The 12,747-nt window shown below is 51.4% G+C and overlaps 1 protein-coding gene across 1 annotated transcript in view; it reads left to right on the top strand.

The window, feature by feature from the left end:
* SIN3B (SIN3 transcription regulator family member B) overlaps nt 1–12,747 on the top strand; it is a gene marked incomplete at its 5' end in the record, with an annotated part of 37,349 nt that overhangs the window by 10,212 nt on the left and 14,390 nt on the right. Inside the window, 4 exons of the mRNA XM_082837326.1 lie at nt 2,587–2,730; nt 9,089–9,211; nt 10,292–10,381; nt 10,840–10,958. Of these exons, the coding sequence (XP_082693452.1) occupies nt 2,587–2,730; nt 9,089–9,211; nt 10,292–10,381; nt 10,840–10,958 (476 nt within the window). The remainder of the gene's footprint in view (nt 1–2,586; nt 2,731–9,088; nt 9,212–10,291; nt 10,382–10,839; nt 10,959–12,747) is intronic.

The raw sequence follows: 12,747 nt of genomic DNA, 5'->3' as shown, positions 1-12,747 counted from the left end.
CTTCACAGATTCCGTGGGGTCACCACATCTCAGGGGCTGGGAGGATCATTAGAGGGAAGGCCAGCAGGTATCTGTTGTGTTGATGGGAATCGGGGGCGGGGGGAGCGGTTTGTTGGCGTGTAGAGAAGTGAAAGTGACTTATCTAAGGTCGTAGCAAAGGGCCACGGGTTGATTTGGAGAAAGCGTGAGGAAGGAAGTACGGCTCAGTGTTCCCCAGTCAGAGCCACAGGGAGTTGGTTGGAAATGCAAGCTGCCTGGGCCTCCCCTCAGAGTTGCTACCCCAGGTCCTGCCCAGCATCTGCTTTTTGAACAAGCCCCCTGGCGACTCTCAGGTTGCCTGTTTCTTCAAAAGGAGCTGGAAATCTGAATTTCTGTGTGAGTTCTTCCTGATTTTCGAACATTGATGCGGATTTTTAAAAGACACTGTGAGGCCAAAGCAGCAGCTCTAGGGCCATACGTTACTGTTTTTTATCTCTGTTGGGCCTCAAGTCAGCCCTTAGCTGTGCCCCCTGCCCCCTCAGAGCCCTTTGCCTCACCTCCCTGAACCTCGGGGTTCTAATCCATAAAACGGCTACCGCGCTGTGGGTGCTGATCCCAGTTAAATATGGTTAACCGAGGTCACTGGTGCAAGCACAGTGCTTGCCTCAGGTCAGCCATGGGCAGCTGTTCCCTTTATACAACTTCGAACATATGTCGTGTGCCTGGACGAGCACAGCCAGTTCTGCCCTGATGTCCCCCAAAATGACCGTGCTTTGCAAATAAATGTTCACCAACCACAGGTCTTATGGAAAAACGGGATCAGAGCGTGAGACTCAAAAACTGTGTCAGCAACACATTAAAAAAAGATAGGCACCTACTTGAAGCCAGCAGCGCCGTTGTACGTGCATTAAATGGCTAAGCATGTTGTGAATGTTGCAGCACATCCGGCACTTGACCTTGGAAAAGACCTGAGTGTCATGTGTAGACATGGGTGTGGAAAGGTTGCAGCCTGCGGGTCACTGAGGTACCAGGAGCAGGTTTCCTAAAATGGGATGGGTTGTCACCCCAGAGGGGGGTCAGGCAGAGTGGCTCTAGCAGCTGAGGGAGCGATGTTGGGGGCGTGTGTATGTCGGGGTCGTGTATTACCAGGTGGCTTGGCTCAGCTGGGTGCACTTTTCCACATTCACCCCGTGTTGCTCCTGGACAAAATCCTGCCTCAGCAAATGCAGAATCCATACCACGCTCAAATCATTCCCTAGCCCGGGTCCCAAACAGATCTGTGTTCAAAACAGGTGTTAGAGCAGAACTGACTCTCTCTGCAGGAAAATTCCCAGGAGGTGCGTCCCTAGGTCAGAGGGTGTGCGCTCAGCACATGATCATAGATGGCGCCAGGCTTCCCTCTGCCGGTGGCACCAATCTTCCTTTCCGCCTTGTGATGAGAGCGCCCAGTTCCCCACACCCTCATCAGAAATCACCAGTCCTTATGCAATCTGATGAGCAAAAATGCTGCAACGCTGTTTTAAATTGTATTTCTTCAGACATCACTCAGTCTGATCACTGTTTCATCTGTATAGGGATGATTTGTATTTATTGTCTGAGCTGAATGGTCTTTGCCTGTTTTTTTCTTTGGCCTTCAAGTGTCCCGGTAACTTTGGTCAGGAGAGAGTGGAGGCAGTTTTTTCTCCCCCCCAAACGGGTGCTCTGTGTGCCAGGATTGGGAAGTAACTTTGCTCAGGGTACATAGGGCCGAGAGGGGAGGGTGTGCAAAGGGCTCCCCATTCCTTGTCTCTTCCCCCTTCGCAACTGTGGAGGGGGGATGTTGAAGCCCTGCTGCTGGGTGCTCTGGGAGGGCCCGACACCAGCGCCTCATGCTCTGTCGCGTTCCTGGGTGTAAAGTTGACAGGGACTAACTTCTGATGGCCGACTTGAGTTGTGTCCGCTGCTTTCTGCCCTGCCGACCTGGGTCCCGTCTGGTCCTCATCTTGTTGCTTTAAGCTCCAGGTCAAGCCATCTTCCTTCCGGAGTCTTAGTGACTCTGGGGGAACAGGTCCTTTGACCTCTAAGTCCCTTCCCTTCCTTCTTCACCCTCTGCCCCTTCCAGACCCACAGCTAGCTCCTCAGTCCCCTGCCCAGCAGAATGAGTCCCCTTGACCTTGGGAGGACCGTGGCTTCGCCACTGACCTTGCACTTCCCCAGCCTCTGCTCAAGGGTGCTTGAGGGCTGGGGTCAGGTTCTTCCATGACCGTCCCCTCCCACATCCCCTCCACACTCCCAGCACAGGCCGCATCCATGGCCGGGGCTCAGGCTGCGTCGTGCGGCAGGGTCAAGACTCAAGCGCACAGGCTGTTCTCCAGAGCAGGGGGTGGGGGAGGGGGGAATGGTTGGGGGAAGGGGGCGGGGAGTGGTTAGGGGACACCCGGAGGTGTCAGCAGGGCAGCGGGCTGGACCCCCTCTCCTGGTGGCAGCAGTCATGGGCTCTGCCAGCCAGTTTTCTTTCGTGAGTCATCCCTCTGTCTCCTCCACAGTGGGATGCCTGAATGTCACAGCCTAGGGTGCCTCCTGGTTCCTTGGCTAACGACTCGTTTTCCCTCCCCTGAAAATCGGCAGAAGGAGCAGCTGAGCACGAAGGGCCGTCCGTTCCGAGGCATGTCTGAAGAGGAGGTGTTCACCGAGGTGGCCAACCTCTTCCGCGGCCAGGAGGACCTGCTCTCCGAGTTTGGACAGTTCCTGCCCGAAGCCAAGCGGTCCCTGGTGAGTACAGAGCACCGATGCCAGTCTGGGGCCACGTTCTCATCGGCCAGAACCCCCTGCCAGTGCAGCCCCCAGGCCAGGCCAGGTCTATCCACTCCCCAGACACACTGGGTTCCCTCAGAAGCCACAGCCAGTGCAGACATGCACAGGCCCCCAGTGCAGGCTCCACCTCCACGGGGAGCTGGCGCAAATCCTCAAAAGGGCTTCTCTGGACAGACAGCAGCCAGGTGACGAGGGCTGGCTGGGAGGCAGAGTGTCTTCCCATGGAGACCTGCCTGTAACCAGGTCCTTGTGGGAGGGTGCGGGAGGGGTCAGGCTCACTGCCTACCCCCCTGGAGGGACTGGGTGGAGGCTTGGCAGTGACTCAGGGTGGGAGTGGAGAGAGCTGATAGCGGAGGAGGGGCCTGCGATGGGGAGGTTGGGGGTGCAGACTGCACTGTCAGCCTTTCTGCCTTTGCTGTGGACTGAGGCCTGCTTACCTGCCCTTTCCATTTCCTCTTTTTTTTTTTCCTATGAACTTACGCCTTTTTAAAAAAAAAAATTGAAGGAAAATTCACATAACATAAAACTCACCATTTAAAAATGTACATTTCAGTAGCATTTAGAATATTTAAAATGTTGTGCAGCCATCACCCCTCTCTAGTTTCAGAACATTCCCGTCACCCCAAAAGGAGACCTGTCCCCATTAGCAGTCACTCCCCCTCCCCCGCTCCTTAGATTCTGGCAACCACCGATCTGCTTTCTGTCTCTATGCATTTACCTGTCGGACATTTCACATAGATGGAATCATGCAACATGTGGCCCTTGGGCTGGTGTCTGGCTTCTTTCACTCAGCATCATGATTTTAAGGTTCATCTATGATGTAGCATGTGTCAGAACTTCATCCCTTCTGTGGCTAAATAATAATTCCATTGTGTGGATGGACCACATTTTGTTCATCCATTCATCCATCAGTGGACACTTGGGTTGTTGCCACCTTTCAGTCATTGTGAATCGTGCTGTGAACATGCATGTACAATTTTTTGTTTGAACACCTGCTTTCAGTCATTTTCTGTCTATGCCTAGGAGTGGAGGTGCTGACTCATGTGGTAACTGTGTTAAACTTTTGAGGAACTGCCACACTGTTTTCCACGGTGGCTGGACCATTTTACATTCTCACTAGCAATATACCAGGGTTTCAATTTTCCACATCATCACCAATGCTTGAGGTTTTCCTTTTTAAAAAAATGTATAGCCTCTGTAGTTGGTGTGAAATGGTATCTTATTATGGTTTTGATTTGCATTTCCCTGCTGACTAATGACATTGGGCATTTCATGTGCTCATTGGCCATCTGTTTATCTTCTTTGGAGAAATGTCTATTTAAGTACTTTGCACCTTTTTTGCTTTGTCTCTCTTGCTGGGTTGTAAGAGTTCTTTGCATGTTCTTGACATTAGTCCTTTATCAAATATTTTCCTCTATTCTGTAGGTTGTCTTTTCACTTTCTTGTTAGTGTTGGTGCGCATCAGTTTTAAATTTTGGTCAAGTCCAATTGCCTATTTTTTCTTTTGTTGCTCATGTTTTCAGTGTCAAATCTCAGAATCCATTGCTAGTTCTGAGGTCATGAAGGTTTACCTAAAGTTTTCTTTTAATACTTGTACAGTGTTAGCTCTTCTATTCAGGTTGGTGATCCGTTTTGAGTTAATGTTTGTATATGGTGAGGTAGGGGTCCACTCTACATGTGGCAATCCAGTTTGTTGAGGAAACTGTTCTCTTTCCATCATTGCATGGTCTTGGCACTCTTGTCAAAAATCAATTGACCAGAGTTTTATGGGTTTATTTCTGGACTCAGTTCTAATCCATTGATCTCCATGTCTGCCCTTAGGCCAGCACCACACTGTCATGATTACTGTAGCTTTGTAGTAAGTTTGAAATCAGGAAGTGTGAGTCCCCCAACTTTGTTTTTTTTTTTTCAAGATTGTTTTGGCTAGTCAGGGCCCCTTGCAATTCCATATGAATTTAAAGATTGGCTTTTCCACTCCAGCAAAAAAGGCCGTTGGGATTTTGAAAATGATTGCATTGAATCTTTCAACTGTTTTGGGGAGTATTGCCATCCTAACAAGATTAATCCACAAATACACAGCATTTTTCCATTTAAGTCTTTAGTTTCTTTCAACAGTGTTTCAAAGTCTTTTTTTCATCGTGTAAGTCTTGCACCCCCTTGGTTAAATGTATTTCCAAATATTTTGTTCTTTTTGTTGTTGTAAATGGAATTGTTTTCTTAATTTCATTTTTGGATTATTCATTGCTCATGTATAGAAATACCACTGCTTTTTTGTGTTGATTTTGTATCCTGCAGCTTTGCCGTATCCAGTTTATTAGGTTTGATAGTTTTCGTGGATTCCTTAGGATTTGCTAATATGGTTTTCTTTCTTCCTTTCCAATTTGGATGCCTTTTATTTCCTGTTTTGGCCTAATTGCTCTGATGGAACTTCTAGTACTATGCTGAGTAGAAGTGGTGAGGGTCAATATCCACATCTTGCTCCTGATTTTAGAGGAAAAGCTTTCCATCTTGCGCCATTGAGTGTGATGTGAGCTGTGGGTTTTCCGTAAGCACCCTCGAGTTGAGGAAGCTCCTTCTCTTCCTAGGTTGTTGAGTGTTCTCTTTCCTCTTTTTATTCTTCCTCTTTGCCCTCGATGACAGCTTGGGGTGTGAGCACACAAGAGTCCATCCTTCCCACCTTCCTGTGTCACCACCGCCTCTCCCGGGTCTGCTTCTTGAATGAAGATGCAGTGGGGGCACAGGGCTGAGGGGCAGTGGGTCTTGAAGGAAGGGGCTCGGGGGTGATAGCAGTCTGAGTTTGGATGCTGTTCGAGACTCTTAGTCGATTGGGCAGACTTCCGGTGTGCGGGTCGGGGCTTGTCCCCGTGTTACTGTCTCTGGGACACAGAGCACCATCCCTAAGAGGAGGTTCCACCCAGAAGCACTTCCTGACTCAGAGTCAGAGAAGCTCTGTGCCCATCCTTTGGGCTGAAAACAAGTCCAGGAGCTGTAACCAGTCCTGCCCACCCGCCCGGAGCCTTGTGTGTCCTGGGGGCCTGGACAGAGCCCCGTGAGCACACAGCCTGAGCCTCCTCGGGCTCTGGGTGCTACAGGCAGGCTTGAGCCGGCCGTGTCACCTCCCAGGCCTCGTTGCCTTCTCTCTCACACGGGGCTGACCGGCCCTCCTGCTCGGGTGGGGACTGAGCTGTTGTCCTTTAAGTGCTTCTCGCGGGGCCTGGCTGGCGCTCAGTGTTCCGGAAAGAGCAGCTGCGGTTGTGCTGGGAAAGTAGGCCTAGAATCCCGTCTGGTCGTCTCATCCACTCCTCCCAGGGTCTCCCTCTGCATCTCTAGGACCAGCCGGCTGCCTGGCCTGCTGGAGGCTCTTGGGGGATACCGGGGGGGCGGGGGGCGGTTGAAGGAAGCCCTTGTCTGGACTCCCCGGGGGCAGGGAGCTCACCTCTACACTGGGCCTCTCAGCCCAGCTGCCTCCTCACGGCCCCATCCCCGAGTCCAGCTTTCTCCTCCGAGTCCATTATCTGCCCCGCGGATCTCTCTGAACTTCAGAATCCCTACTTGGTCTTTTTCTCCCTGTTCCCAAATAGCTGTCCTTGGCAGTCCTACATCATTCCCATCTTCCTTCTCTGTATGCTCCTGCTCGTCAAAGACTCTCCTAACCGGCTCCGGGGGCCGCGTGGCTGAGGAGCAGAGGGCTCTCACCACCTCCTTCCCGCTTCATACCCTTCTTGTGTTGGCTTAGCCCAAGGCTGTGGGTGCTTGGGCCTCTGTGTCCCCGGGAGCCCAAGCTACATGCTGTCACCTGCTGTAAAGCCCTGTGTTGCTCCCTTGTACAGTTGGTGGATAGTTTTTGGGTCTCATCCTCTTGGGTCTTGGCCTCAAATCTCACCTCTGACCCTGCCGTTGTCAGCTTTTCCCCTGAACCCCATCCCCGCAGAGATGTGTGCACAGTGGCATCCCTGGGTGGCCTTCCCAGGGTCATTGCTGTCAATGCTTCAGGGTCCAGGGGCAGTCTACCCTCATGGCCTCACGGAAGAAAGGCCTGGCTCTGTCCCTGGCCAGCTTTTGCTGCTGCACAGCTCACATGAACTTTTTGCAGGCCTTGGTTCCTGAGTTATCATCCTGATGGGTCAGGGTTGGGGGTGAGTAGAGCCTCTTGTCCTCTGAGGGCTGTGGTTGCAGTGCCCCCTGGTGGACACAACTTGGCATTTACCAAGTTGGACACTGACAAAGCCCACCCTAGAAAATAAGCATTTCTCTCAGAAAAGCACCTGCCCACAGAGTTTCTTTAAATGGCATTTGCTATCAATTCAGCAGTGTTTTTTTTTAAGTGTATATTGTGTAATTAGAACTGTCTTGTACATTTTAAAAGATTTAATCAACTTTTAAAAATTACTAAAACGCTCATAAATAATTTGTCATATAGAATGATCTTTTCATTAACTTTTAGATTTCTGTTAAAACTGCAGGAAAAAGAAACCAAAGGTGAAATTTGATATTGTCCTAATTAAACTCGACTGCTTCGCCTAGATCAGGGCTTAGCAAAGTTTTTCTATAAAGGGCCAGACAGTAAGTATCTTAGGCTTTGCAGACCAGACAGTCTGGGTGGCAAAGACTCAGCTCTGCCGTGGTAGCGGGAAAGCAGCCACAGGCCCGTACGTCAGCGAATGGGCATGGCTGTGTGCCAGTCCCTATGTGAATGGTCTTTGGGGGTCTTCTGCCTCAGGCATTTGCACACTGGGACATTTAACTGAAACCAAAGAACTGCCTGAACTGTTAGGGGAAGATCAGTGGTACTGAGCTTGCCTTCCAGCTGGGTGAGCTTAGCCGGGCAAGCAGTGGGTTACCCACTTTCCTCTCAACCCCACCCCCCCCACCCAAGTCGTACTTAGTGCGTCATATCGTCACCTGTCCCCCTCCTTTAGGAATTGGTGTTTGCACCTGTTCTGGGATCTACAGCAAATACCAGTTGAGAATTATTCCACATTAGGTTCTTGGAGTAGCCTTGGGTCTTCGGATAACTAATCCCTCCAAAGGAGCTTAATCCTCTAAGGGACAGGTTTTGCCTGTAGTTAAACAATAGATCTTTATTATTATAATTATGAATATAAAAATAGTACATGCTCATGAGAAAAGTCAAGCATTCGTGAGAGCATCAAGTATGAAGAGTTAGCTTCCCTTTTTCCTATTCTCAGTTTCCTTACAGTTAAGTATTTACAAGTGTCTTATAGTATGTATCTTTCCAGAAATCTCCTCTGAATGTGCAAACAAATGTTTATCCTTTTAAAAAAGATGGCGTCCCATTTGTTCTGCCCCTAGGGTTTTTTCTGTTTGTCATAACAGTGTATCACGTATGCCTGTCCCTAGCAGTGACACAGTGGACACAGAGACACAGAGCTAACTCGTAGCTGACAGTTGCCTCTGTTTGGTTTGGATGCACCACGACTTGTTCACCCGGCCCACGCTTTGGGCTGACAGCACACCCTTCACGTAGTGTCTCTGCATATAGGCCCCGTGGTGGGAGCGGGTGCAGCCAACGTGAACGTAGTGGGGCTGATTGCAGTGTGCCTCTCCAGCCCAGCCCTGAAGAAAAGCCATGGTCTGTTCACCTTCCCCCCTGCCTGCTCTGACTTTCATACAGATGCAAATGCCGAATAGATCCTTCCAGAACCATTCTTCATAAATATTGCCAGCACCCTGACCTGTTAATCAGTGCTTGGTGTAGAGCCTGGGAGGACTCGCAGTGAGCACCCCACCAAGTGATGACATTGTCCCCAAGATGCGTTTTCTTATTCGTAGGAAAGATTGCAAACTTGACTGGAACCCCTCCTTCCCCGCCCCAGTGACCTGGCACCGTCAACTTCTTCCTCTTGCTGCCAGGGCCTTGCACATTGCTGGTCCTCTAGCCTGAAATTCTTTTCCTTTCTGTGGTGAGCTCGAACATACAGGCAGACACCCTGTCAGTGGTCTGCTGGGTGAGCCCCGCACGCCAAGGCCCAGCTTCAGTGTCTCCCCACTGAGCCCTCCCTCACCTGTCAGGACCCTCGCCCATCGAGGCCTTCCATGAGCCTTCTCCCAGCCTCACAGTGCGCGACTGTGGTGAGCTGGGTACACGGGTCTTTCCTCCAGTAAACGTGAGCATCTTGAGAGCCAGGGTCACCTCGCACTGGGACAGAGCCCCTGGCCCGTGGCAGACAGTGCTTGCTGGGGCCACGAGCTGAGCTGCAAGTGGTTCCACGCACTAGGTTACATTGAGAACCAGCACTGATGGGCCTGGCTGTGTCTCTCCAACGCTGACCACCTCCTGTGTTTGTGTCCTTAGTTCACAGGAAATGGGCCGTGCGAAATGAACAGTGTCCAAAAGAGTGAGCACGAAAAGAATCTGGAACACAGCAAAAAGCGCTCTCGGCCCTCACTCCTCCGTCCCGTGTCTGCACCAGCCAAGGTAACTGTCAGCTGTGCACATAGTTGTGTGCATGCGTGGACACCCAGCAGCCTGGCCTTATCTGTAGATGACTTGAGGAGCAATATTCAGAGACCTGGGGCATGAGGCCGAGTCCAGGCTCTAGTCCGGCTTGAAATTCACTGGCTGTTGGACCTTGAGAAGTTGACTCACCTGTGAGGTGGCCGGTCACCTGTGCCCCCTGGCTCACAAGATTGTGTGAGAAGGAGTGTCACCTCCTCTCGCAGAAACCGGATGTACTGCTCAGTCTGCTCCTTTTCACCATCACAGCTCTTTCACAGGCAGGGCCCTTATGTACAGTTGTGCAGGTCGGTTACTGCACAAGTTGCCCTGCTAGGGGGTGAGAGGCACTGAGGTCCACCTCCTGTTGTTCTCATCACCTGTGATGGTGATTTTCTAATTCCATCATTCTTTATGCATTTACTAGTTGGCTTTCTACTGTAAGGAAGAGCTTTTTTTCATCTCCATTTATTTAATTATGTGTATCTTCATAGACTCGGGTTATAATCCGTGACTATCACTGTTTATCTTGATGCCTAAACCGTCCCGGATCTGGCCAGTGGGGCCCTTCGGGCTGGCTCTTGTGTCCTCTTGACACATCCCCATCATTCTTCAGGCATGTGGGAGATGGTTCTGTAGAGTCCTTGATGTCTCAGCAGAGTGGCCAAGTTCAGGTCCCCTTCCCATCACCATCACGGCCCACAGAACGAAACAGGCAGGGGAAGAGGTTTCTGATACGGTATCTAGGGGCATGTTTCCCTGGCTGTTCTTACTCTATGACAATCCCTCCTGACATCAAAAGAGCTAAACTGCTGAAAGTTAGATCCCAGATTGTGGGCAGAGTGGTTGTGTGACCTTTAACCCTTCACTAGGTCGTGGAGGCTGAGGTGGGTGGTCCTGAGAGGTTCATCCATGGGGGTCTTGGGCAGACCTCATCCAGCACCTGATGGCGGTTCCCATCAGGAGAGCTCAGTGTTGGTGATGTTATGATTCTAATAAAGATGGACACGGGCTGCCCGTGGGAGGCACACAGCATCCGTGGCATGGAATTTCTCTCTACAGAAGAAAATGAAACTCCGTGGTACCAAAGACCTGTCCATCGCCACCGTGGGGAAGTACGGGACTCTGCAGGAGTTCTCCTTCTTTGACAAGGTGAGCGGTGGGACCCATGACTTCTGGGCCTTGCCCCGTCCAGGCTGGCCTCGCCCAGCTCAGATCTGAGCAGGCAGGGTTGGGAGCAGGCGACAGGCAGCCAGTGGTGGGCAGCGGGCGGGAGGTAGCGAAACAGGTGGGAAAGGCAGAGCTCAGAGCCCACACTAAGTTTGGGGGCACATGTCTGCCACTCAGAAGCTGTGTGGCATCTCTAAAGCTGGGATGGTCCTGGGGCTTCTGTCCAGAGTCAGTGGGCAGAGCCAGTGAGATGGCTCTAGGCACATGCTGTCTGAGCCAAAGATCACTGCACGGAGAGCAGTCCGCTGCAGACCACAGCCGGCCCCTTTAGAACACGCCTGTGTGGGTGACTCTGTGTGCACCTGGTGATAGCAGAGCCAGGTGTGCTCAGGAGCGGGAGTTGGGCCCGGTAGGGGCCCCCTGACTCGCTCTCCCCACAGGTGCGCAGGGTGCTGAAGAGCCAGGAGGTCTACGAGAACTTCCTCCGCTGCATCGCGCTCTTCAACCAGGAGCTTGTGTCCGGCTCTGAGCTCCTCCAGCTGGTCAGCCCGTTTCTAGGGTGAGCGACACTTCTCAGGGCTCCCCACATGGGTTTGTTTCCGTAAACTCCTTTCACCCTTCTTTTGGCTATTGTTTTTGGAAAATGGTATATGTGTTTTCTTCGATCTTGTCTTTAAGTTGAAGTTGTTACAGAGATCATTATAGATTCACCAGCAGTTGTAAGAAAGAACACAGAGAGGTCCTGGGCAGCGTTCCCTCGTGGTAACATCTCTAGTCAGCGTCATAGCCAGTATGTTGATATTCACGCAAGCCACCCATCTTTTCAGGTTTCCCATTTTACCTGTGTGTGTGTGTGTGTCTGTGTGTGTGTACAGCTGTATCACCTGTGAAGATTGGTGTGTCCACCACCACTGTCCAGGTACCGAGCAGCTTCAGAACCACGAAGATCCTTGCGTTGGCCTTTGATACCCACACCCAGGTCCCTCCCACAGCCCAAGCCCCTGACAACCCCTAATACCTGTGTTCCTTCTCTAAAGCTTATATAGCAAAAGTATTATGTAAATGGAATCACACTGTGTAACCATTCAGGATCAGCTTTTTTCACCCAGCATAATTCCCTGGAGATTCATTATGCTTTTTAAAATTTTAAGAATCAGAAATTACTGGGAAGAATGAAATGACCACACAGCATCCCTGCTGCCCAGAGAGAAACTCTGTTAGCAGATCCGTTACCCGCTTCCAGCACGTCCTGCTGCCCTGTGTGAGCTGCCCCCCGAGGGCCCGGCAGCCTCTGAGGGGGCGGAGCTGTCCTGGGAGGTGACTGTGCATCCGCAGATCATGCACCTGTGCTGTGGGAAGGGGCGTCTGCTGGCTCCCAGTGTGCTTCCCACTCACCAGCCCTGTCATGCCCAGCGAGTTTCCTAGCCTGTCTGAGCCTCAGTTTCCATTCTGTCAAAGGGGGATCATAAATATACCTGCGCAGGGTTTCAGAAAGTTTCAAATGGGCTCTGCCTGAAGACCCTTAAAATAGCATCTCGAGGGGGCTTCCCTGGTGGCGCAGTGGTTGAGAGTCCGCCTGCCGATGCAGGGGACACGGGTTTGTGCCCCGGTCCGGGAAGATCCCACATGCCACGGAGCGGCTGGGCCCGTGAGCCATGGCCGCTGAGCCTGCGCATTCAGAGCCTGTGCTCCGCAACGGGAGAGGCCACAACAGTGAGAGGCCCATGTACCACAAAAAAAAAAAATAGCATCTCAAACACGTTGAGGTTGACGTGACATGTGCGGCATCGTGTTTAGCCCCCAAGACAACCCCAGAGGCTGCCGGCCCCTGGGGGCAGCTACCTGATTGCCTTTCTATTAATTAAAAAAGTTTTTTAAACTTTTTTTTTAATGTAAAATAAAACACAGATCCAGGAAACCACATAACAGAAGAACGGCTTGGTGAATCATTATTAGGCAGACACCCTTGTGCCCACCACCCAGGTCACAAATGGACCTTTGCCAACCTCCAGGAGCCCCTCCACCTGCCATTTCAGTCATGCTCCCTCCCTTGGCTTGGGAGTGACCACCTCCCTACACTAATTACGGTGCAGCCAACCCAGGCGGGCACCGCCAAACACACGGCTCAGTCTCACCTCGTGGTCTGGGTTTTGTTTTCTAATACATCTTGTACGTCCCTCTTCATCTCTAGGTTCCCTCTGCAAGTTTATTCCTTACCGTGTCTGCAGTGGCATCCCCATGGCGTGGGTGCATTTTGCCAAATGCACCTTCACATTCCCCCACATCCCTCTGTCTGTCAGGAGGCAGTGGTATCCTCTGAGTTCTTTCTGTGGTTTATTCCTTTGTTT

The sequence above is a fragment of the Leucopleurus acutus genome, assembly GCF_964270905.1.
Source record: "Leucopleurus acutus genome assembly, chromosome: 3".
In the NCBI taxonomy this organism is placed as follows: domain Eukaryota; kingdom Metazoa; phylum Chordata; class Mammalia; order Artiodactyla; family Delphinidae; genus Leucopleurus; species Leucopleurus acutus.
Note: the sequence above shows the minus strand (reverse complement) of the source record. Positions and strands in the feature narration are given on the sequence as shown.